This window comes from Pocillopora verrucosa, chromosome 1 (genome assembly GCF_036669915.1).
Source record: "Pocillopora verrucosa isolate sample1 chromosome 1, ASM3666991v2, whole genome shotgun sequence".
Lineage (NCBI taxonomy): Eukaryota > Metazoa > Cnidaria > Anthozoa > Scleractinia > Pocilloporidae > Pocillopora > Pocillopora verrucosa.
This window is the reverse complement of record NC_089312.1, coordinates 11,678,532-11,705,204: the sequence shown is the minus strand read 5'-3', so window position 1 is coordinate 11,705,204 and position 26,673 is coordinate 11,678,532. Positions and strand designations below refer to the sequence as shown.

At 38.0% G+C, this 26,673-nt stretch overlaps 2 protein-coding genes and 1 pseudogene across 4 annotated transcripts; 1 reads left to right on the top strand and 2 right to left on the bottom strand.

Moving 5' to 3' along the window:
• The first annotated feature begins 2,157 nt into the window (after positions 1-2,157).
• On the top strand, positions 2,158-3,215 carry LOC131772574 (alpha-1A adrenergic receptor-like; annotated as a pseudogene).
• LOC131772591 (ATP-dependent RNA helicase DHX58) lies at positions 2,269-12,471 on the bottom strand. 3 transcript variants are annotated; one of them, XR_010718877.1, is made up of 14 exons: positions 12,141-12,471; positions 11,941-12,009; positions 11,619-11,752; positions 11,270-11,371; positions 10,044-10,290; positions 9,684-9,746; positions 9,213-9,513; positions 8,323-8,750; positions 7,355-7,734; positions 6,640-6,889; positions 5,395-5,720; positions 4,795-5,047; positions 2,731-4,282; positions 2,269-2,407 (listed from the first exon to the last, which is right to left on the bottom strand). XR_010718877.1 is itself a non-coding variant. In XM_066172717.1 (13 exons), the coding sequence occupies exons 1-13, from the start codon at positions 12,433-12,435 to the stop codon at positions 4,041-4,043; spliced, it is 3,090 nt and encodes a 1,029-aa protein (XP_066028814.1). In that variant the 5' UTR covers positions 12,436-12,471; the 3' UTR covers positions 2,685-4,040. The 3 variants fall into 3 exon arrangements, 1 of the variants encoding a protein (XP_066028814.1); XR_010718878.1 differs by lacking the exon at positions 11,270-11,371; XM_066172717.1 differs by lacking the exon at positions 2,269-2,407 and having other exon boundaries at positions 2,685-4,282.
• Positions 12,472-14,363: 1,892 nt separating this feature from the next.
• On the bottom strand, positions 14,364-25,532 carry LOC131772581 (rhotekin-like). Its single transcript, XM_059088519.2, has 10 exons — positions 25,371-25,532; positions 22,374-22,582; positions 21,607-21,671; positions 20,911-20,964; positions 20,319-20,436; positions 19,564-19,772; positions 17,141-17,292; positions 16,728-16,856; positions 15,840-16,122; positions 14,364-15,085 (listed from the first exon to the last, which is right to left on the bottom strand). Exons 1-10 carry the CDS (start codon positions 25,530-25,532, stop codon positions 14,901-14,903), a joined length of 1,566 nt encoding a protein of 521 aa, XP_058944502.2. The 3' UTR covers positions 14,364-14,900.
• Positions 25,533-26,673: the final 1,141 nt, after the last annotated feature.

Below are 26,673 nucleotides of genomic sequence, written 5' to 3'. Positions count from 1 at the left end.
AATTATTGCTACTACTGCAAATAAAAAACAAATACTTATGATGACAATAATTATATTAGCAGCAATATGGTTATGATACTCGTGAATATAATACTAGTAATAGTGAAAGTGATGATGATGATGATGATTGGACTAAGACTTTATAGGGTAGAAGTTGAGAAACACTTAGAGGAAGAGTCTGAGGTGAACAAAATTCGATTAAAAAAATCATTAAAAAATGTTTCCATCAGGCGTTGCAAATCGATAGTCAATGAATTTTTAAAATCACTAAAACCTGTTTCCATGAGGTGTTATAAATCGAAAGCAGGCGAATTTTTAACTCCCACAAATCAGTGCAAGCACCCAGAAAGTAATGATCGTAAACTCGTAATCTTGAATCCGCTGGATCGACAGCTAACGAATTAATTTTTAACCCCCACAAATCATTGTTAGTAAGCAGATAGTAATTATTGTACACTTGTAGTCTCGAGTTGCTTTACACAGTGGCTCATTATAATTATTCCTTCTCTGACCTGGTTTTGTCATTTGTAGAGAAGCAAAAATCTACCCTCACCAGCTGAAGCACTGGTTTTCTTTACGGGCCATCAGCCTTGTTCTAATTATTTCTGAAGAAGAGGAATGAAAGAGAAACTGAAGGAGTTTTCCCGATGATCGGGTGAGTGAATTTTTTTCCCTACTTTTTATCCTCTTGCTCAAAAATACTTTTGAATTGTTGTTGGCAAATATTTCCATGACCCTCTTCGAATAATTGTCAAGTGTCAGACGGTGACTCAGATGGAGCACTTAGACGTGGCGAAAGATGAGCTAATTTGGACAAGTCACTTGGAAAAGAAAAAGGAAAAATTGACAAAAAGTAAAATTTACCGATAAGGCTTTCCTTTACCACGCGCACTCGTTAATTATTGATCCATAACCATTGCGAAGTTCTGGTAATTAATTCCAATGTGTACTCTCAGTGCAGATCCCCATATCTTTAAGGTGTAGAAAGAGCTTTTAGTAGTTTCATGAACTTGTATATTTTCGAAATTGTTTAAATGTTTAGGTCAATAACTTTTACTTTTAGTCAAGGGAGATTGTCAAATAATACTACTAGAGAAATCCATTTGCTGAAGAAAGAAGTCTTTACCAAGCATTTAACTTAAATTCCTTAAGGTAATATTCAGTTTTGCTTGGTAAAACGCTTTGCATATGATATCGTTTTATCTCATAGAAGGACAACTGAATTATGTTTTAACATCACGTCCTAAACTCATAAAAAAATCATGTTTTACAATATTTGCAAAATTTAACATCTAAAGCAATGATTTCAAGGTGAACAGGAGTTTGCATATGCAGATCAACTTTTTAGATTTGGAAAACTCTTTCACTGTCATTCAGGCAATCATTGTTTTGCAAAAAAGGCAACCCAGTGTTAAATATTCGTAAGGCCGCAAAGTCGTCTTAAGCTGCAGTTCACCAATCATTTTTAAATTTGATGTGTCGAAATACAAATTAACTTCCCACCGCCAACAGCCAACAACGCCCAACGCCATAATAAGTTATTTTAAAATATCGAACCAAGTCGTTTATTGCACTGAAACATGGTTTTATCCTCAAATATTAAACATTTCTGACTTAGACAATACAGTTGGTCGCATTTCGAAGACACCAAAATGATGGGACTCGTATATTTTTCATAAGATGTTATGATTCGTATGTTAATAGCCCTAACGATTTTCTTTTCAGTAAAATTTGCGGAAATTTATCATTTTAGAGGTGAGTTATAATTTCTTCCTGACTGGGTTTTTCTGTTATTGCTAATAGATTCTCCTTTCCAAGCTTAAGATGGCGGAAAGTTCATCCTGACACGCATGTGTCAGCTACAGCAGTGTTTAATAGAAAAGTAACAACACGTTAACTAAATATACAAGTTGCCGTCACTTTATTCAAAAAGAAACGAGTCAGCTGTGTAAGGCCAAGGTTCTGTACATCCCATTGTGTGAGGTGAACAAACCGATAAATGGGAATTCATATATAGCTTGCGAACGGTCTTTCTGTAGTGCACGATCGCTGAATCAATTCGGCATTTCATGCAGTAACTAGAGTCGTTTTCATCACCGGAAACGACATTATGACAAAAATGATATATTTTGCAGGTGTAATAATCAGAGGTGGGAAATGAACGAGTCTGTTTACCCTAGCAACCAATCAGATGCAGCCGTGCAGCCCAGTTATGGAAATATTTTGGCTGCTATCTTGGGAAGTCTTCTAATAATCAGCACGTTAATTAGGAATTCTCTCTTGTGCATAAACTTTTACTTGTTTAAGGAACTCAGGACTGTGTGCCACTATTTCGTCATAAGTCTCAGTGCAGCGGACATCTTGGTTACTTTGGTAGCTATGCCTTTCTGGTGTGCTCCGCAGGTCACTGCAAATCAATGGTTATTTAGTCAGGAGTTGAGAATTTTATGGAACTGTATGGATATTTTGTGCGAGAGCGCTTCAATTATGAACCTTACAGCTGTTTCAATCGACCGACATGCAGCTATTTGAGATCCCTTTTCCTACCAAAATGTTATGACTTCCGTGCAAGCAATCGGCATGATTGTTTTTGTTTGGCTATACTCCTTACTAGTCTCAGGACTGCGGTTAGCGAGTTGGCCTACTTAGTCAAGCTATATGCTTTTCATCGCCCTTTCTAGCTTCTTCTTGCCCTTGTTTATAATGATCGTCATGTATGTAAAGATTTACCTCGTTGCGAGAAAGCAAGTCCTCCTTTTAAGAAGAGGCAGGAGCTATGCAAGAGATGTGAAAGTCGCCAAGAAAATCGCTCTTTTGATTGGTTTGTTTGTCATTTGTGGGGGACCATTTTTCGCCATCATTCTTTGCTTTGCTTACGATCAGTCATGTCCAGTACCAAGCTCGCTGTTTAACGTTATCAAGTGGATGGAGTACAGAAGCTCATGTCTGAATCCAGTTATTTACACTTTCTTTAATCGCTGTTATAGAAGAGCCTTTCGTAAACCTTGCAAGCTTGTACGCAAAGGTCGTCACAAACCCGAGTCTAATGCAGGATCTCAGCTAAGAGACTGTTCGTTTACTGGTAGCCATCAGGCCTCGGGCAGTGTTGTGGATCAAAGGTGTGAACGACTGGGCCAATAATTGGTGTTTGTTTGGGACCCAGCAAAGATTCAGCAATCTGGTCAAAATTATTTACTCAAAAAGAGAACAATTGATGTGTACAACATCATTCTCTTGTGTAATAAACCGATGGCCAGCAATAGTATGGTACAAAAATACCTGTCATGAGAACTCCGTCACTACCCACTTATTCTTTAATTTTGCTTTTGGAGTACATTTTTGCTTTTTGATGAAAAGTATTTTCCTTGAGAAAAGTGGACGAGTTGTTTTCCAGGTCTATTTTTTACTCTTGATACCGCTATAAAGGGCTTCAATTCCTCTTATACCAGGTCACCAGAACGGTGATAAATTTTTCCATGCAGCATAACAACGAGAAACTGTCCGTATAGGATAAAAATATCCGACTGACGTTAGCCTTTTTCAATCACGGAAATTCAAAGCTCTATAGAGAGTGTAAGTATACATTTGATATTAATAAAATGCAGGGCAGAGGACCTCTTTTTTCCGGCCTACATTATTTTTTCGGCCACTACTTTTTTAAAGGCCAAATTAGCTGGTAGCAGAGCAAAGTTTAAGATTAGGAAAATTATATATTCTTCAGTGCAGTCACGTGCATTAAGAGGACTCCTGTTTAACATTAGGGTTGTGCTCAAATTCAAAGTAACTGACACAAAAAGTCTATAGCCTCAGCTTACGGCTTCAAGATCATTGAGAATTTGAAAATTATAGAGAATGAATACCTCTGTCTATCTGAGTGACCTCAGCTTGGTCGTCTTCCAGAAAATGAGAAAGTGCCATTTCAGATGTAAAAGATGGTCTTAATTGGTTCCCAATTTGGAAAGCACAAAGTAAAAACGATAAAAATAACAGTGAGAGTAGTCGCTTACTCATTAAGTTTTTGGTTTTCAGAAAAAACCTTTCTAATCTAAACTGAGTTCTGGAATATCTAAACTACCAAATTCAGTCTGTGTTTCACTGGGATCGAAGCCCTTTACATTGAAGAGGACGTCTTTCCACTTTCTAAAGGAGAACGTTTTCGTACCACCATCTTCTTCCTCAAATTCAAATCCAAAGCAGGATGCTTTGATACAAGGTAATTCTTTACTTTTATACTTGAGCATCACACCCCACTCTGCATCACAGTCTTGGCAGTGCAAAGGCCCTAAGGAAACCATAGGTTCGTTAGAAAGGTATGACTGGAGCATACTTTATACTGGAAGACTCGGTGCTGCTCTTTAAGCGTATTATCATGTATGGCTCTCCAGCAGGGCTGTATCGCAAGTATGTTACATTGGCTAGAAAATGGTAAAAATATCACCCTGATAGCCTCAAAGCCTTTCTTTACTGAGGTCCCTTATTGTTCAGTGGAGAATAAATATTTGCTTGGGCTCAGTGGAGATTTTGGATGATGAATTGGGACAGGAGTCGAGATAAGGTGTCAGTCATACTCAAACTGAATTCAAACGTTGGAATTGTAAAGCTTTAAATTCTGATAAATCAGTCTCAATTTATCTCAATTTATCAGCGATAGAGTTATCATTCAAGGGGTCTCGGCCTAAGGATCCCACTTTTTTTACCTTGTTTGTTCCTTCTATCTATGAATACAAATGGTCTGTCCTTTTCCTTTTCAAAGGAAAAGGACAGAACAGCTTCTCAGATACAAAGTTTACCAACCTGTTAGTTCAATGTCATTGATCTTCCGGGGAGACTTGGATTTCTTAAAATAAAACTTCGAAGGAAAGTCTTGGTCAATAACCACATGGTGGGCTTCCTTTATACATCGGATACTAATTCCACTGCAAGCAAACACTTGACACTTCCGGCAAAATAATTTTACTTTTTCTTGATGCCTCTTGCCTTTCTCATATTTCTTGATCGTTTCTTTTCTTTGTCGTTGGCTGATGGTTCTCCTTTGAAGATCTAAAATCTTTGAAAGGGCAGAAGAATATCTTTCCTAATCCAGCAGTAAACTTCAAAGGGGAGACGTTTTTTACGACTTTCTTAGTAAAGCATCTCACTTACCTACAAAGATCCGAGTTATCGAACGATTACGATTCTTCTCTTGGAGAAATATCGTAAGAAATGTGACGAGCGAGACACGGACCATGCACGCCCATAACAAAATCAGGTTTCTTTTCTTCCCTAATTTATAAATATTTTTCATTACCTATTTGTTTCATCCTGACTTCCTTTTACAAGGGACAGCTCCTTTCAATTAAGCAACATTTACTGATGTTAAGACCGTTTTTCATTGATATTTTAGAAGGGATGTACCTTTTCCTTGTATTCGTCAACATTCATTGCCTTGACCTCCCTAATTGCATCCTCCATCATCTCCTCTCTGATCACATTTAGATTTTCCTTCTCGATAACACCAGTTTCTTTTCCTGCCACTACTTCATATTGTCCTTCTCTGTCACGCACGCGCCCACGGGACTGAACGCTTGCTATTTCGTTACCTCTGACGTCATAACGTATGACGAATTTGCAGTCAGGTATATCGATTCCCTCCTCACCGACTGTAGTAGATACTAAAAGGTTTACCCGGCCGCTGCGGAAATTTGCGATGACTTCCTCCTGTTGACACTGGGTCATTCCATCTGTACGGGAAAGAAACAATTTGTATAAATGAAAGTTTTATTTCCATTGACCTCAATGTAAGTAATCTGAGATAGTTATTTTTTCATGGGGTGCTTACCACAGTCAGAACTAGGTGCTCAGACTGGTCCATTTTAAAGGAGAACTCTATTGTCTGTTAGACCTGTCTAACCATCCCTAAACCAATCCCTAAACTGGTTCCTAAGTTGTAATGATTCTGCAAACATCAAGGAAAACTGTTCATCCAATGAGCCAATGAGTGGTTTCACTTCATATTTGGTTCCATTTACCTTATATTTATTTTGCTCGTGGAAAATCATTAATGACTGTGAATATATGAAAATCGTACATGTGAACTGCGGTTTAAGAGCTAATATGAAAGCGATCTTCACAATACTGAAAACTCACAAAGCAGTAGTGAAAATGGGGCCCGAAAAAATTCAGGTCTGTGCGAGATTTGAACCCATGACCTTTGCAATACCAATGCAGCGCTCTACCAACTGAGCTGACAAGCCAACTGGGAGTAGGTCATTGTGCTGGTTTGTAATAAATCCGTGAAGTCATGAATCAATATATGCAAATCATATAAAAGAACTGCGATTTAAAAAAATTGAATATGAAAGCGATGTTCGCAGTGATGAACACTACTTAAGCAGTTGTGAATATAAGACCTGAAAGGCCTCCCATTTAGCTTGTTAACTCAGTTGGTAGAGCACTGCTCTAGTATCGTAGAGGTTATGGGTTCAAATCTCGTACAGGTTTCGTATAGTGCATGTGCCATAATTATCTCATTCTCGAATAGATGTTAAGCATAATTGTTTAGGTACATTCCTCGATCGAGAGTTATTAATACAATGTCCGCTTGGTTAATTTACCGAAAACTGATAAATAAAAGATAAATGTATGGGAAGAGTTACGGACCCTCTCCTTTCCCAGTACCAACAAGGCGTTCAGCCCTAATAAATCTTAGATCGGGGTTCTCATCAAGCCAGGCCTTCAGTGCTTTGGTACTTTCACGGGTTTTAGTGAAGAGCATTCCTTTGGCTGTTTGTTGACCTCCTTCCTCCACGCATGCTTGGTACTTTTGTTTCAATAATGAGGCAACAGCCTCAAGTTTTGGGTTTCTAAGTTCTCCTTTCTCTTTTATCTTGAGGTCGAGATCCTCCCTGGCCTAAACAGGAATTTGGAAACATTTGTCAAATTCACCTTTTCAAGGACATCATAACTTAATTTTATAAACGAGTTGATCCAAAATTGTACCATGGGTAGGCAATAATTCAATCGCACCAGTTTCGATACGACACACCCATAACAAGCAATACCAATACTCGTAAGAACAATTAAAGAAATTGTTTGGTTAGGAAAGTGGGGAACAGCTTCTTACTAGAAAAAAGATTTAGCTGTTATGAAGTTTAGGTGATCATTACAATTCTTTTGATGTTAGATTAAAAAGAAGAAATATTCATACAAAGCAGCGTTTCCTAGCAAGCCGAAGTGAGAGTAAAGTAACGTGTAGTCCAAGCCAACTAAAGGTTCTTAATGAAACAGCAGTAGCTTTCTTTGCGATTTTCACAAAAGTGCAAGTTGTTTGCCATGAAAATGAACCGTAGCTACAGGTAAAGCAATAGAATCTTACCTTTTGGTACAAAGCCCTTAAATTTCGATCAATATCTTTAAATTTGTCTTCCCTTTGTCTGTCATGAAATTCCGTAACGTATTTCAGTGCATCTTTGACACGGCAGCATTTCTTGATAGCCAGAGCAGTATTATACACCTGTAAGTGTTGAACCAAAGTACACTGTTCACGGCTTTTGTGGGTGACAGAGTCTCGATCTAGTTCCTTTAGCCATTGCTGATACTGCTGCCCTCCCCTGTCGTTAGGAGTACCATTTCGTCGAGATAACCTTGGCAACATTTGTTCGATGTTTACCATGACGGCGTTCATGATTTCATCGAAGTAATCCGTTTCACCATTCGCTATTTCGTGGCAAGTACGTATGCACCTCCCGGTAAATCCTGGAACAGAATATACAGTCAAGCAATTAGAATCGCAGTATTCGTGATACAGATAAAACGTGACTAAGAGGCTATTTACTATGCTGACTCTGAAGCTAAAGGAAGAATCCCTTGTCAATCGTTTTTAGAATCAAACACTATGGTTACCATGTCACAACAAAACTAAGTAGCAGACCAACCTCGCCTCAAGATTTTCGACGTGACTAAGCTGTGGAGGAGAGTAGTATGCCGTCATAGATTTCGGTGGAGACACATAGGTATTTAAAAATTATTCGAAACTGGTGACTAACACTGTGGATTTTGGGGAAATAAAATACTAAACCCCGTAAAAGACATCAATTAGGTAAACTAAGGCGTGCGTATCGGTGCTGTTATTTGAATGGTATCATAACATATCACGATTGAAACCCTTATGCATGTCTTGTATTATCCCTCATCAAGTCAATAGAAGACCCATTTTCTACCGCTCAGGTAAAAGAGTTCGGACATCATTTGATTCTCTTCAAGTACTGCATGGTGTTATGGCCTTACACTGATGATAACTCTTTCATTATATTAGTAACTTTTCGTCCATTACGGTGGACAAACCTTGGAGATCTTTCTTATGTTTCTCTACAGTAACAATTGCGGAGCAGTCAAGGTTTGAACACAACTGGAGAATGTGATCTTGGGCCTCAATCCTGCTCTTTGCTTTTCCAACACCTAAGGAAGCCGTCAGCCCAATGATCTGTGGAAGGTTTTGTCTCTCTTGAGTCAGTTCCTGACCACCTCGAGAACCATACTTGATCCCCAGGTATTTGAGCATGATGTCGTTGTACGGATGGCCCTTATCTGTGTGATGACACTCGTCAAATATGAGTAAAGAGTAATCGGTGATACTGACTCTTCTGGATTTAAGAGCATCAACCAGGATCTGGGCGGTAAGAACTATGACGTCATTTTCCTCAGTGATCTCGTCAAGTTGTTTGTCCTGAGCATTAGCTCCTGATATGTCTGTGACATCATGGCCGTCAACTCTAGGAAAATGAATAACATGTGTGACTTTTAAAATTTACTCTCAAAATCAACCTGTCTATGACAAATACTATCAACTAACCACGAGAATATGCCCTAAGTTATTGCAAGGGAATAATCTTGTGATGGTTCCTCGTCAAGAGAGAAATGCCAAGGGAAAGGGACCTAAGCTTTTATATCGTTTGCGTTGTAGGTAATTTAATCTTTAAAGTCTTTCCACCAGGCAATAGATTGAGGAACTAGTTATAGGTTGGAATGCATTGAAATTCTAAACACTTACACACTCAGTGACGGACAATCTGTCTGCCTGTCTGTCTGTCTGTCTGACTGACTAACAGACTGATTGACTCAATGACTGATTGACAGACTGCCTGCCTTTCTATCTGATGACATATTGCTCCCCACTCCTTCCTAGTTCAAACGTAACGTAACAAAAATTACTACACAGCATGAAGACGTGTTACCTGTTGGACAAGTAGTAGTCAAATCGCTGCCTCTGTTGTAGAACCAGATTAACTTTGTTCACAATGAACAAAACCTTTTTGCGAGGTATAGAAGTAGATGCCGGTGTCCTACACTTGTTCTCTGCGGCTTTGGCTCTCAGCTTTGCCAAGTGTGCTATAGCTATTGCAAGTGCTACGTAAGTCTTTCCACTGTTTGTTGGCGCGCAAATGATGCAGTTGTTCCCTTTCAACGCAGGGATTGAAAGTTCTTGTTGGTATGAACGTAGTTCAAGTTTCCGACTTGCGCTTTTGTCGAGAAAAACTGTAAGGGAAATGTCAAACTGAGAAAATTTTATCTTTGAGTCGTGAGATGAAAACAAAAGGAAACGTTGAATGTGAAGGGTAATCAGAAACTTAACATTAGATTAACATATTCAGGCGAAAAAAAAAACAAAAACAATCAGAGATTAGAATACAGGAGTATCGCCATACCTGGAGGAATGCGTACTTTTTTCATTTTTTGCGTTTCGTCTGAAAGCTCAGTTGAATTACTACCTGAAAAAAAGAAATTTGACCAACTTGAACGAGTGATCACATAATGCAAATTTAAACGCCTCTCTTTGGCGCGATAAAGAAACTCTGCTGGTGTAATGCGCTTTGCTTGATCTCGCGTCTCGATAGTTTACAGACAGTATTTCATACCACTGCTAACAACTTCAATGAATTCTGAGATTACTGTCGTGTCCAAGTGTTATCAACTTAATATATGACACCTTCTTCAAGTTCCAGAAAGCAAGCAGAAGTTTCAAAAATCACATTGAAATGACCAAAGAAATGGAAAAAAGATTCTACCTGCCAAAGTTTTACACGCCCATTCATATTCCTCCTCCATGATATGAATACTCATTTTAAGATGATTGTTATCAGCACCTATTCCATGAAGCAATTTTTCTTTCAAAATTGCCCTCAGCTTTCCATTGCCATAATCTTCCCAAATTTGATCAGCGGCTGACTTCTGAGACACTCGAAGTTTGCAAGCTGGCAACTTATCTTTCGTTTCTTGAATTACTGCTGAGAAAGCTGCGCCTTCTGGTAAATCCTGGAATAAGGAAATTGAGAGTGCGTTGGTAAGATACATCACATGGGTAAAATAGTGGTGCTTATCTGTGTAAACAAATTTGATACGGATCATCTGTTGTATCAATGAAATTAATGAAGTTAATTAATCTTGAACTGTGGTGAGTCCCGTAAGTCTGTTAGGTAGATAAGCAGGTGAAGTTTTTCCCAATTAAAAAAAAGGAACACATCATATGATGAATCAAAATAAATATTGATTTAAAATCAATAGATATCGATTAGACAATTCTGAGCAACGTCAATGTCGTGGTTACACTATAACACGTGGGGCTTTACATTAAGCCAAAAGTTTCGTGATTTATGGTCTGAAATGGAAAGGAACCGAGAAGAAGTTCCGGAACAGTTTGTCAGATAGTCCGAGATATTAAAACCGGCGATGATTTTTGTCGAATGGAAGGCACCCGTGGTGAGGAAACAAGCCTGGGCTTACCAAAGGAAACTCATGAAGGAAGGAAAAATTCATCATAATCCCCAGTACCGATTTTCATTTTGATTCACGCTAAAGCAGTGACACTTTCCGCGTTTTACGTACAAATCAATTTACGTTCACTCAAAAAATATGGGGCGTTCGCGTCAGAAACCAAAGCTTTAGATTGATATTTTCATGTTCTACAACAACGTGTAACGGTTTCGAACATGTTTAACAGTCGATTCTGTGCCCATTTCCCCAAAAGCTATTAAACGGTAAGGCTCAAATCACGTCTCCAATCTATATCTCCGTTTCGATTTAGCAAAGGAAATTACTAGAAGCTGAGGTTCTAATGAACAGTAGATCAGCTCGGGCGTGGACTGAGAACAGAAACCCCGACGGTAGATTCTTTGAATTTACACCTGGAGCTAAACGCTTCTAACATACGTTGTGTTGAAGTTGAGGTGTGGCGTTGTGAGGGACGGTAAACACATCCAATCATTCGCGGAATTCTAACCAAAAATATGAATACCTCTTCATCGACGTCTTCCTCAGCGTTGCCGCCAGGACCGCTAAAGGTCACTTTAGGGCCTCCACGCATTACACTCAGTGTGGTCCAAGTGAATTCGCCAGTCTTTGTTTAAAAACAACTCGCGAGTGCAAAGCAACTCCTTAGTAATAAACATTTTATACCTAGTTTGCCTAAAAATTATTTCAGAAACTTTTTGAACTCGAGGAACATTTGTAAGGGCGCCTTATTTAAGTAATGTGTCAGATTCAACGGCAGCGTAAAATACTTCGATGATATCAAACTCCTGAACAACTGTCATGTACCTTGTCATCTTTCAAATATTCTTTTTACAATTATGAACGTTTCCTACCGCATGCAACTGATTACGCAGTTGAAGGGTGCTTTCCGATCGGATGTCTTGAAACTTTCTCCAGATTTCGTTCTCCAGTTTCTCGCAATACTTTTTTGTTTCTTCGTTCATTAGACGGATTCTGACGCCAATTTCTGTATTGTTGAAAAATGGAATAAAAAGTCCTCGTCTGAGTATTTTAAAACAGATTACCATGTCTACTATGGAAGCTTAGCACAACGGCGTGTTCTCTTTGTGTGAGTTTCCCACAGAGCGGCTAACTGAAAGTTTTATACCAATAAAAGGGCTAACTGTAACTTGGCTTATTACATCTTTTACATACCTGCTGCTGTACCCAAAATTCCGAGTCGAGAGCAATTTTCACCTTCGATTTCCTCTAAAGCAGAAGGAACTAGAAGGATAATTTGTATATTGCAATTTAGTTGGAATACCTTGAGCTGGCGTCATTTAAAGGTGATTTGATAAGCAACTTTTTACTTCAAAGATGATTACCTTTTAATTTCCACATAGTATATTTATTACCTTTAAAGTGTGGGTCAAGCAGTAGTGCTGATTGTTGATTTCCGATATTTCTAAGAGCTCTAACGAGCGCGTCAAATGTTTTTTGGCCCTCTGGTCCATTCTGTTTCTTTAATTTGTCGAGAAGAGTCGCTGTCGCGTAAGCGGGTCCTTCATTCCGTTCCTCGCAAGTGATTTTCTCTTTATCCCATTTTGGTAAATTCAAATAGTATAGCAGCTTAGTTGGTGCGACTTCCTCGATTAAATGTGGTGTTCTTTCATCAAGGAGATCGATCCAAGTTGCTTCTGGAATTGTCATGATCAGCTTACTTACTGACGGTCGACAATTAAGTAAGTGTTGGGGTTGACTTAAGCGCACCATATAAATGCTCCTGAAAGGGGATTAATATGGAAATTACGTTCGATTTGTTCCAAAATTAATTTTTGCTTTTGAAGGCAACTTTCGCTTTCCCAACTTTCACTTTCAAAAGTTAGCGTTAACATAAACACACCATATAAATACTCCTAAAAGGGAATTTATATGGAAATTAAGTTCGATTTGTTCCAAAATTAATTTTTGCCTTTGAAGGCAACTTTCACCTTCCTAACTTTCACTTTTAAAAAAGCCCCCCCTATATAATACTACTGGGTAACTCCCGGCAAAGGCTCTAAGAGTGAATAGTTTTCCATCTCAAAGCTTTCTTTTTCTCTCTCAAATGTATGAGTTCGTCCCCGAGGAGACTTAAGCCAAAACTGTAGTGGGGAGTTCAGTGTGTTATAAAAATAAGCTTCAGTCATCTCTAAAGATAACTTTCACCTTCTTGACTCTCTAAAGAAAAAGAAAATCATCTTTCAGTACGGCCGGTTATTCCTGGCAAAAACTCTAAAGGATAACATTTTTTATTTCATTGCCGTAAAATGCACGACAAGAGACCACTTAAGGAGAGCCTCGAGCAAAACTGTTAATTTCAGACAATATATGCAGAGAGCTTGAAAACGGAATATGTTTTGACTTGACTTCCCCCAGCAAAAGACAAAAATGACTTGTATCTTAGAAGGGGAATGACCTGTTCTTTCTTTCAGTTTCAAATATGCGAGTTCTATCAGCTGGAAACCAAAACCGCCTCCAACTGAATTACGGATGAGAACTGATGTCATCCGTTTGGTAACTAAGTGAATTTCTACAGTTACGGAAGAGGTCCAACTTTTTTAACCCCAGGTTGGCTTGACGGGCACTTCTTGCTTCCCATTTAAAGAGACTAGTCTTTTGATAGCATAACCAGTTTTCAGAGCCTTACATCGCACTCAATGTCCACCTTAAAAGTTATTGTTGAATTTCGTCGTTGGTTATTCCCCGTTCTTCTTAGCTCTCCCTGTTTTATTTCCCGTAGTGAAGGTGCTAGACGGTACAAAATGTCAAAAATACATTTATATCCGGTATGAGACCTTGAGACTACGATATGTATCTTATGTCGTAATTTTGACTTCCCGTTTATTAAATTACTTTTCGTTCATGACAAGGGATACGACAACACTCAATGTCTGTTTATGGCGGCTTTAAAACGACTTAAAACCACTTCTCCTGTGAAAGATAGGAAAAAAACTGCAGACGACTTCTATATGATAAAATTTGTAACAACATGAAGTCGGATGAGAGTAACAGGAAAGCAAGAGAATGTATTTGACCATGGCTGGTACTTGCTTCTATAACGTGTAACTTCCTGACACAAAACTGTGATTCTCGTTTAGTCGTTCTTCACAGGACGGTCACTGTACAGTCAAAATAGCGATGGATAGGTTGATACGAAAAATCGAGAGTTACTCGTAAGACAAATTATTTTAATCGTTTGTCTCACGAGTAACGTTTAAAAACGTTGTCATCACAAGCGCGATAAAAACACTTTTTTATCAGTGTTATTCGTTTGTTCGTTCTCGTTCGTCCGATCTCATTTTTGGCAAAAAAACCAATGGATCTCAAAGAAGCTGTAGGCCGAGTTATTACCCACGATATGTCGTTTTTAAATGTCCGCCATTACCAGACCGTGTTCTAGTCGTGTTCTATTGAGGGAGTTGGATCGAGAGCGAGAGTGACTTCATATACGTAGGAGTTTTTTAAAATCTAAGTTTGGTCAGCAATAAATGACTTTACTTTCTCTCACTACCCTGCTCTAAGAAACAAACTTGAAAATAAGTTTAAAAAAAGGCACAGAATTCCACCTCGGGCTCATAATCTTTCAAGACTTTGTAACAAAAATCTTTATTATCTGATTGGTCACAAAAAGTAAAAAAAATTATAGCTTGGATTGTCATGTAACTTAACGTTTTTTCATTGGTACCAGTAAAGCTGCCATCATTTCCCACGTAACGAGCGGCCAAACTCCACCATCAAGTTAGTTGATGTCCAGTCAGAGAAACATTCAGCCAATTTTTTTAACCATTTAAATATATATATTTTATATAATTAAGTTTACATTTATATTCAAATCCAAAAACAATTATCTCCATTACACTAAGCTACTTTTATACAAATAACCAGAACACAATATGGTTCATTTCTTTGTTGATAAAACAACATACATTGTTAACGAAAAGAACAAAAGGCAGCACTCAGGAGCTCAATCATGAATCTTCCAAGCTGTAATATTTTTAAAATTTCATTCCTGAGCGCTGCAAATATTCTCAGCTAATAATAACAAAGAAAGTAAAACAGGTGGGTTGAAGCCGCGGGTTCTTTTGATCCACGAAACAATCAGGAGTTTTTACGTCCAGCAGAGGTCTTCAGATTCAAATTGTGGTTTCATAGTTCAACACATTCTCGTCCACACCTTTTTTCTTTCCCTTTCTGAAGCTTCTATTTTCAGGGACTCTTCTTTGCCAGATGTCATACGTACATTCGATGCTTGGTGAATCCGCTGGTACTGATTTCAGTTCCTCTAGAGGGACTCGTTTGTCAACTGCTTTCCAAGGTTCTGTTGAGGGAAACATTGATGACAAACGCAGTCTATTACAGTGCAAAACAAATTTTCTATGGCTGTCTGGTCGCGATTGGTGCATAAAATCGTATAATATTCACCGAAATTTTCTTTTTTTGTTTCAGAAAAATAATTTTTATGAAGGCTAACGAGCACTACGTATTCTAAGCGAAAAATTAGTAAGAGCTCTACTCATCAAGAAGAACGTTAATACATGGAAAATAACTGACCATGTTTTCAAACAACCGAGTGCAAGCTGAGAAAAGATATAGCAACAATTTGGACTAAATTTCAGCCATACAAACTGTGTACATTGACAAAACCAAGAGGCCTCATGCAAATTTGAATGCACTTAGCGCGGGATGTGTTTCGACTGAAACCTTGATCGAATGTTTTGTCCCGTTGACGTTTTCCTGATTAAACCTTTAACTCTTAAGATGTCATTGGTATTTCTCCTTACTGTCTATCATACAATTCTCGTGATGTTGGTTTGGAGAATTTGGTATTGGATCAACTGGTAATCCCTTAATTAATATTTTTATTTTTTCTCATCACTTTTCTGCCTTATATTGTTTTGATATTGGAAGGAGAAATTCTGTCTTGGTCACTCATGGGAGTTAAAGGGTTAAACTTATTAAATTTTCCATAATCATTGATTATTCACAGTCGCATACGTACCAGGAAGTTACCAAATAGAACTAAAATAATTAAATTTCCGTCTAAAGAGAATCTTCTCACAAGTAAAACTAACCAACAGTTGATGACAGTGTGACCTGTATCGAGTCGTACAAAGTTTTTGTCTCCACAGGAGGAAGTTTATGCACTGAGGGGTAAACAATAGTCATGTCTTGTTTGCAGGAAACTTTCCAAGCTGTCACATCCAGAATAGCCTGCTGTAAGGCATCTCTCCAGCGGACATACTCTTCGTCCGAATTACACGCCAACACTGGCTCCTTCTCGGGTGTTTGACTTGTAAGTATTAGGATGTGGCGACGATGGAAGGTGGGACTCACTGTGTCTGTAATATCCATTTTCTGAATAAAAACAACAAACAAATCAATAAATAGCATTTAGAGAACTTTACTCTACAAAAATAACTCTGGCGACGGACATTGACATAAATGATTATTAAAACGACAGATATATTTTCAGTTTTCTTGTACGTTTGAATTCACTGCCGTTTTATCATTTTTATGTATAATTTTGTCTTGTCGTGGGTAACCTTGTAATGTTAGCCTAAAAAATTTGCAATCACTGAAATGTCCGCTGTATTGATGGTTTAGTTTCGGAGGTTGATTGTGTGAAAACGCACGATCAGCAAAAAATAGCTTGCAAGCTGACGCCTCCTGACGTGTTTCACGTTTTTGAAGGATCAGACAGTTTCTTCCACTCCATATCATAAAAATAGGTTCAGTTTCTTGATTAGCATTTTGAGAACCAAGCAAAATGCAGAGCTTGCTTTTATTTCTATGCGCTAAACGGAAGATGAGAAGACGAGATATGTCTTGGCGTAAGACACCTGAGGGTATCCGGTAACCTACATCCACAAGTATAAGTCTAGGGCTCGATAAATACAGTCACTGATGAGACGTACAGAATCGTTTACTAAATATGTATATGTAGCGATACCGCATCTTACAGGTTTTATTTCTATGCATTCTACGGGATCTCTGTGATTGGAGTCTTCTTTACAGTCCCAGCACTTGATTGTCGCATGTCTCAAAACACACCAGAGCCGACACCATGAAAACTGACTGCAAGTCATTCTCTGAAAATAATCAACATAGAATTGTGGTGTTTATCTAAACAGAACCTGCCACAAGTAAAATTTCTTTTAATGTACTAGCAGGGGTTTTTCAACTAAACTTGTGGTGAGGCTTTTATACTTACAACGTATTTGCACCGATAATCAAGAAGAATTACTCTCATTCATGAAGATATACATGTAGATTGGATTAATTTCTTTGGTTCTTTTGAAACCCTAATTACAGCGACAGCAGCTTTATATTTGACTGAGTACTAAGGTGTCAGGCTCTAATTACTCGACCGTACCTGTAGTTCAAGAAAACCATCCATACGGACTTGTTCAACACAAGCAGGTCTAGCAGCAAGACGACAACAAATCTGGCCCCATAAAGCTAGTCTTGGCATGTTTGAATCCTCAGTAGATACAGTGGATGCTAAAGGGCTTGCTCCAACCAAACCTTAAAGCGAAATAGAACGTCAGTCTGGTATTACCTATTACCTAAACCTTTATTGGATTCAGATGTGTATATGGCAACACAACATCTCGGCTAAGTATTTGAAAATCGCTGCACCCCACATTAGTGGAACTTTAACCAAGATATTTAAGCAATCGTACAATTGTGGCCGATACCCATCTGCATGGAAGATCGCAAAAGTAAGTCCTGTTTTTAAGGGGGGGTCAAAGGCAGAATGCGATAATTACAGACCAATATCTGTGCTTCCGTGTATTTCTAAGATACATGAATCTCTTACAAATAAGGCCCTTGTTAATTATGCACAAGAAGCTGGTCTGATAAAACAGAAACATTCATCAACTATGGTTGCCCTAATTCGAGCTGTAGATTCATGGAAAATGGCTATTGACAGATCAGAAAAAGTAGTATGTGCGTTTTGGATTTAAAGAAAGCCTTCGACGTTGTAGACCATAATGTCTTGCTACAGAAGCTTGCTCAACATGGTGTGACTGGCAAGGAACATGAGTGGTTTGAAAGCTATCTGTCTGGAAGACTCCAGTTTGTCTCATGTGATGGAACTGATTCCGAACAATTGACGATTACCTATGGAATACCGCAGGGTTCTGTGCTAGGCCCGACTCTATTTAATATTCATATAGATAGCATTTCAGACGTTTGTGATAGCTGTGATATTGTATTGTACGCCGACGATACAGGAATTCACACCAGCTCTAAAGAGGTTAAAATTGCTGAACAGTATGTAAATGAAGATCTTGGAAGAGTTACCGATCGGCTCAGTACTGATGGTCTTATCTGCAATCACAAGAAATCCGAAGCAATCCTGATTGGATCAAAAGACGCAGTGAAAAATGCTCCAGACTTACAAATCATTATGGATGGGAGGCTACTGAAACAGTGTGAAGACTTCAAATATTTAGGTGTTTATATAGATAATACTCTTAGCTGGAACAAGAATATTACATATTTAGCCTCTAGGATATATCCCAAGCTTAAGATATTAAATAGAATTGCACCCTTTCTTAGTCAAAGGGTGCTTTTAAATATCTATAAACAAACGATATTACCCATAGTAGACTATGGCTGTATCGTATGGGGGGACTGTGGAAAGAACAACTCACAGCGTTTAGAAAGGTTACAAAATCAGGCCATGCGTACTATCCTCTCTACAAATCGTAATACATGTTCTCAAGAAATGCGTAGTAAGCTTTCCTTATTATCATTGGAGAGTAGACGTAGATTCCTAAGACTTAATTAGCACAGCAATTAGAGAACTATCTCCTTAAGAGATCAGCCTTTCATACCAGAGATTTTAGAGACTCTACCTTATTGAACATTGTTGCTACAAAGACCAAAATGGGTCAAACGTCATTTAAATGTACTGCTGCTAGGGAGTGGAATCTTTTACCAAAGGACATTCGAGAGATACAGTCTTTATCTAAATTTAAGGCGATAGTTTTTGAATATTTTTTAGAACACGATAAATCTAATCATTTATGTAGTTTAAAATAAGTATTAGCTTTTCTATATATTTTATGTTATTTTAATTCATACTTTAGTTCTTTATAGGGTTTCTCCTTTGATTTTGATTGATAATATTTATCATGCTGATCAATAGTTCATACCAGCCAATCTATTAGATTGCTGATTAGTCTTATCAGTTGAAATAAAGCTTATTATTATTATTGTTATTAATCATTGAAACACGAGCTGATAGTTTTTGAAGAGAGTAGAAGGCCAAAACTGCCACGCTTAACTCGCGTAACATTACGGCATGAACCAAATCACCCAATCGCTCATCACAGTTATATTATCTGCAACACACACACACTCAGTGTAAATCTAGGAAATTCACCAAACATTGATTTTTGGGTGTCCAGTCTGGGTCAGGGATGTGTTACAAAAACCGCTACTGCCAAAATTTCTTACAAAACTATATGGTAGCTGTGCAAGCCTGACAATAATGCTAACCATACTACTGTATAAAGGGGTAAGTTTCTCAAGAAACTGTGGTGCTGCGTCGGTGGGAGAGTATGACAGGTAATTCAGAGTTAACAACTAAGTTCAAAACGTAGATTGACCACCGTAAAGAGTTTAAAGGCTGACGTTTCGAGCGTTAGCTCTTCATCAGAGCGATTGTCAATCGCTCTGACGAAGGGCTAACGCTTGAAACGTCAGCGTTTAAACTCTTTACGGTGGTCAACGTACGTTTTGAACTTAGTTGTTAACACTAAATTACCTACATATACACTGTACCTGTTTTGAGGTCATGTGATTTGATCCTCTGATGAAGGTGATCCACTGTCAGTTGTGTATGCCCTGCAAGTATAAATTTGGGGACCTCGTGGCCCGCTTGAGTTCTTCGTAATGGCCTTTTCACTCCTGAAGCTCTGTTTGCTGCATTATCTGATGAAACAGTGTAGTAAATTTCTATATCCAGCTTGAAGTCATGGCTCACATTTTCACTAAGATTGGACAAAAAAAATTACAATTCAGACACTGGTTTTAATCTGATACCATCATCACACATAGCTCAAGGAACAGGTAGACCACCACTTAAAAAAGGTGAATTAAACACTAAATAAAGTGGAGGGTGATCAAATTTTACTGTACAACATTCAACTTTAAGAAGTAAAATAGAGATATTGCAATGCATCAAGATGACTGCATGTAATTAAAAATATTCCTCCATGAGAATACAAAGATTCTTGTCTTCCTTAATTGTGAGACTTTGGTTTGAGGAAGTGAAGAGGTAAAAGTTGACAGGTTGAGTGCAGTGTACATGCGAGTCATGGCCCACTCAGTATGCTTAATCTATTAACTGTATTAATCTAAGTAAGTAATCTATTAACTTAATCTATTAACTGTGACAAACAACTCATTTGTTCAAACTCTGGCAGGTAGTCAGACAGCTTAATTTTGAAGACAGGGTCAGGATAATTGTCTGAAAACTCTGGTAAAATCTGCAAGGCAGAGTCAAAGAGGAGGGATTATAATAAAACAGAACTTACAAGACAATAATGTTGTCAAATGGAATGTCTGTCTCTGACTCATCTGTTTCCATAAGAGCTGTGTCCAAAACTTGACCATCAAGCTTCAGTAGGCAGAACACATAATAGAGATGTTGTTCTAAGGATTATAAATATATAATCATTGACCAAAACATCATGATCACTTTAGGAAAGAAAATGTTGAAATTCAGGAAACTTCAGAGATAATCTTGCACAAAAATAGTAGGAAATGATGAACCATTTGAGTTAATTTACATACCCATTCCATTTTATGGTCTTTGAAAGAATGATTTACACATTTTAAAACTTAAAGCAGTTTTTTTCCTTGCCCTTACTCAGGGAGGTTGAGCAATTTCTACTTCCTTCACTTTTGAAGATTTTGATTTCCCTCATAGTGAAGAAAGTTTTCTTCAGTGCTCATGAAAACTTTTTTTTTGCTGCGGGACTAAGTGCAACTCAGTCTAAGATGATATGTATGTAAAAGTATCTAAAGTGATAAAATGTGACAAATTGAAACTTCAATCATACCAGAAAAACTGTAGAAACGATTTGAGAATAATAGCAAAAATAATAATAATCAAAATAATTATACCTGCTTTTGTTTTATTGTGATCTTCTTGAGTCCACATGAGAGGCACACGAATGTCTGAGGAATCAAACAAGTAAATGTACTCAAAATTACAAAATTGATTCCCTGGGAGCCCACTATTTAGATCAAACAAACACAATGGACAATGGGAATAGGACACTACCAATACAGCTGTACATGTTATGCTTTTCACTAGAACTAATTTATTCTTGTTTTTCATGTTTCAGTGTTCCCACCAAAAACATAGCTCAATTTTCTGCATACAAACACACTCCCCACCCACATTCCTCCACTTGCTTTGATGAAGGGCTAGCACTTGAAATGTCAGCTTAGAAACTCTGTGCGGTGGCTAATTTACATCATCAACTCAGTTGAAAAAACCTAATTATCTAGCTGTACATGCAGCTTAGCTTGTCATTATTATAGTCATCACATATTGTTAACTGACTCTGATTTGCTAAGTACTGCCGCCATCATTTGTTAGTATCAATGATCCATGATACCGAGAGAGAAAGATACCACATTGTATTAGCATATAAATACATAACGTGTGGAGAATTGGTTCAGGCTCAGGTCCAGGTAACATTTCCAAAATCCAGCTTAAATCCAGATTAAATACTCATACATTTTAGGCAAGAGCCAGGTCTATAGTGTATCCCTCTCAAGATCACTAACACATGAATTTAAAAAAAATATTACCTGAGAGAGAAAGTATTCCTTTGCAAGGTGATGCATTATCATCCAAGTCAAAAGGAAATGATGAACTAGAGATCACAAACAGGTAAAATTAGCCACTGCTTACATATCCATTGCAAACTCAGTAGGACACAAAAGGCACAGTCCACATGCCCAGGGCATTTATATTTTTCCACTTAACAACCAACCTCATCACTTTCTCATAAAATCTGTGAAAAGTCCCCAGACAAGGAAGACTTTGGTTAGCTTTTCTAGGTTCACTCAACCATTAATGCAAGGTCCCATACACCTCTCTGAAACCATATCTATATCCAAACTATTATGTGTGGAAGGCATATTCCTAGTCTGAGGTCTCAAGTTACAGCTAGTTCCAAAGTGATCCTCAATGGTAAGAGTACATGGTTTGCAGAATTGGGAATTAAATTTAAGGTAGCATTTATGCCCCTGAAATTTTTTGTTTTCAGTAGTTATTATACTGTGGCAATAACCCTTAAAAATCTAAGAAAATTATAATCTGAAATATGGATTTTGAACGTAATCTTAAATCGTGACATACTTATCAAAATGTACTTTTAACTTGAAGGTTTGCCAATCTATATGGAAGACTGAAAGATTCACTCAAGGTCTGGGAGATCAGATCAGGCAAAGAAATAAGCCTGGATGAAAACCCAGTCACAGACAATCAAAGAGAGGAACATCTTTGTTTTTATGGTGCAACTAAATGGTACACTGTTTGTTATATTAATTGTTCCAAATTTTATTGAAGGTACCTGGATCCTTTTCTCAGCATCACAGATTTTGCTCTGTGTCTTTGCAGCAGTCCCATCAGTGCCAGGATACGAGCATTTATTGTAAGAAGATTTTTTGATGTTTCCAGTGCTTGAACCTCTTCATGGCAGGCAGCCAACAACCTGACAATACCATCTCGTATGCGTGCCTCGTGGTCAATCTTTTCCTGAATTGCTGAGTCATCTAATTCCTTGGAGAAGAAAGTTAAAGCTCTAAAGATATTTATATATTTGAAGCACTTCCCATAATCTTTAAATGGAGCAAAATCATCACTGACAACAATTAAATATATAAGAATTAGTGAAAACAATTCTACTGGGTAAACACAACTAGGGCATGTAAGGTAAGGTGTGGATGAACAGAATCAGCTTTATGAATCAGCCAGAAGACCAATACTGCCAGAGCACTGGGACATTTGCTGGCTTCAGCAGCATGAAGAAAATAACAAGGGGTAGTGGCACTCCAAACAAATAGAGTGCTAGTCCATCACAGGGTTAACCCTTAGCATTTTCTCAGGACTTTCCCAGACAGTCTGCTAGTATCCATCTTTACTCCTTGGTGGAAAGAGGCTTTGTGAGAATCAAGTGTCTTAATTACTGTGGCAATCATTTGTTTAGGAATCCAGCACAATTTCACATAATGAGATTAAGTAAGTAACCTCATTTCTGACATTTACTATGAAATGGCCAAATACCAAATTGGTGCATGCAATACAGCGTTGAAATTTGGGTAAACAATATCTTTTTATTCAAATTCTTCTCTTCCTATATTTCTTACCAATAAGGAGAACTCCTATAGGCAATAGTTTCAATTCTCTATGTAACACCTCTCCATTTACAGACAATTCTTAAGCTTTGGAATCTTGTTGAAAACATGTTGTTGAACATCAAGTGCTTTTATCTTAACTCTTAATTCAAAGTTCTGAACACGCTATGCAACCAAGGCATTGTATGTGATATTTAACCACAAAACCTGGGGTTAGAAACAATAACTTGCCATTTTGTTATTTTCTAGATGGCAGTTTATTTATTAATTCTCTTTCCGGTAACTGAGGTGATACAGGACACCATTTCGATTGTAGCTCCTCAGTTGCATTTTTGGGTAAACAGTAATTTGCTATTCTTATCCAAGTTGGCTGATCTGAATACACAAAAAGTGCTTTTAGAACATGTGTGTGGTGGGTATACTCAAATGCAAATGTAATTTCCTTAACCACAGGACAGCTTTTATATTGAACATATGCATTATCAACTTTAAATAGTCTTTTTTCCACATGACTTAAAAAATTCACTTGTTCCTTAATAAGGAATATGTACATGACATCTTTATCTGACAATTTAGATAATTTAGGCACACAAACCACCCAAAGTAAACCTACCCTTGAAATAATTAGGAAATGATTTATCAAAATATTGTTACGCTGGAGGACATGTAAAATTAACAGATTATAAATAATTATAGCTAAATTGATAATGTTGGTTGCAAAAGCTAAAAATTTATGTGATTCAGTAGTTTATAAGTGAATCAGAACAAACAACTCAAATATGTTTACAACCCTGCACTGGTCACCACAGGCAATCAAAACTTACACTTTCTTTTTTTTTCAATCAAAGCAACTTCACTAAGTTGGCCAAATAAGGAAAAAACGCTCAACGACAACTCGACGAAACCGGAAGGTTTCCAATATAAGCTGAAACACGCACTGTCTTACTATTCGGCAAAGTTTTAGTTTCAACAGTAACATCATTTACAGAAAAGATATCAAAAAAAAAGCTGAAAGCTACATGTAAACTAATTTTGTTTTGCTTTGGAACGAGGAACCGTAACACGGAAGCTAAGTAGTTTGTGGAATAAAACAAGCTTGATATATTTAACAACAATCTTAGAGAGCTGTATTGCCGCTGGGTGTATTAGTTGAATTATTTACCTCACGAATTCGTTTTAATGCCTAGAAAAGGGTATCGAAAGCAAAACGATTTGCCTAGAGCTGATAGACTATAAATTAGAGGGTCTGAACGAGAAGCAATGGTGAACCTGTCATGCCTTTAACGTGGAGCAGCGCACTCAGACCAACAATACAACAGCTGAAGATGACATGACAATACATAAACAAGTCAGAGCGAGGCAGAAACGTCTTCTTTTTTTAAGCCGTTTCGACTTCCTTCAAATTACTCTACTTTAGTAATTTTGACATCAATGACAAAGAAAGAAACGATGGGTCTGCCAGAAGAACCTAATCGCGAACAGTACCAATTCTGCTTTAAGTCTAATTGATACCGTGAGCATTTCAGTTGATGCTATAATATATACGAAGTCGATGAGAGTTTTAATTACACAGGAAATTGGGTGAAAATGTTTTAATTTACAGTGCGATTTTATTAACCACCAACATGCCTTAAATCCAAATATCTTAACTTGTGGCAAGAAAGACGTGTGTATGTATTTCTCTGTACACATACAACCTCAAACATTACATCGTCCAATTGTTTGTAAAGAGCTTGCACAATGTATTTCAAGTGTTAAAAGCTAAGAAGAAATCGCTGCCAGATTCTAAATCAATTCACCTTGATAAAGAAGAAAAAAAAAATTAACAAGTTCCCGATGAGGTAGGTTATCACTTTCGATACGTTGTGATAAGACATGTTCCTTTTGTGAAGGCGAATGTTTAGCCGTCCCTTGAGACCTGAAATAGTGTCACGCGAGTTTGAAGCCGTGATTATTCTGATGTGTTTATTCGACCTGAACGGGCAACAGTCCGCTTACAAGCTTGAATTTGACAAATCCACCATGCAACAATCTTGGTTAATCACCTCACCACTACTCTTTTTATAACACATTTCATGATTATAAGAGAATAACAAGATTCCTGCTTACGCTTACATGGTGCCGATAAAATATGGGGTTCAGTTAAACTTCTAACTTTTTCATTTGCCACAGTCCGCGCAAAACTGTCTAAAACAACTCTTCTGTTACATTACCTTTAAGGCAGCAGCGTCCCATTTCTCCACAAAATCAGGGTTCATTCTTCTTTTCTTTCTTACCGAAGAACAATGCTCTCTCGCATCGCGGTCGTGTCGGCCGCGGTCTTTGCGATACTGCCTCAGCTCATCTAATTTATTACGTATCTCTCGGGTGGCCATTTTTTTATGCATAAATTACCATTTAGAGCCCGCGATAAATCAGAGGAGATGTAAGGAGAGGATGAAAGCTAACTGGGACTTAACTTGTAGGGAAACGTCGAGCAACAGTCTGTAATTGGCTGACCTTTTTTATTTCAAGAAGGATACTTCTGGGAATCCTAGAGCTCAAAGTTTTCGTCGTCGTTTTCATCGAGCGCACGAGAAATTGCCAGCTAAGCGGGCTAATATAGACTGAACTCACACGTAGAAAAAAAATATTGGTAGCAACTAAAATTAATTCCCATGACAGTTCCACCCGGTTTCGGACGCTCACTCCTTTTCCGGACCATACCATCTGATTTCGTCATAGACGAAAAAAAGCCTATTCATTCGAAGGAGAGTCAGTCGGCTCGGGGAGTCTGTAAGTGATTTTCCAGCTGACGAACTATTGGCCTATCCAGGACTCAAGATCCCACAAATACGCGCCAAGGCCGAGTGAGGGAGTGTGTCCGGGGTTCTTACTGAGTTTGGACTGTTCTGTCCAATTTTGACCGTACGCCATTCGACCTTGACGACTTAATTAGAATTCCAAGGGATTCCAGTCAGTGATGGAAACAGGACTAAGTGGAGTCCAATTCGGTCTGAAATCATACGCCGAGTGATATCCAAATCGGACGACCACGCAGTGGGAGTCCGATTTGTTTATCACGAGTTTAGAAGAACAGCCAAGTTATGAAAGAAATAGAAAATTTGCTTTAAACTACAACTTCGAATGCGATTGGTTGATTTAAGCCACAACTTTGAATGTGATTGGCTTATTGAACTGACCGGTAACAACTTGGCAAGTGAGTTCGCTTAATCTTCCCCAAAAAGAAAATTTTGAATATGATTTCTGTTTAAAGACAAATGTATTTCGGTAATTTTTGTTCTTGGCCTTGAAGATTTTCCCTTCTGGTTTGGGGACAAGGGACGCAAAACTGAGTACAGGCGTTTTTGCGTTCCTGGAAAAAAAAAATTTGCGCCCCTTTTCATTCCCAGCCTTCTCTTTTTTCTTTCGTTCGCCTTCCATTTCAGCCTGGCACGGGCTACGATTATGCAAGACCGAAACCCAGCTACTTGCCCCATCAAGCACCCATGAAATTATGTCTCCCCTAATATAACC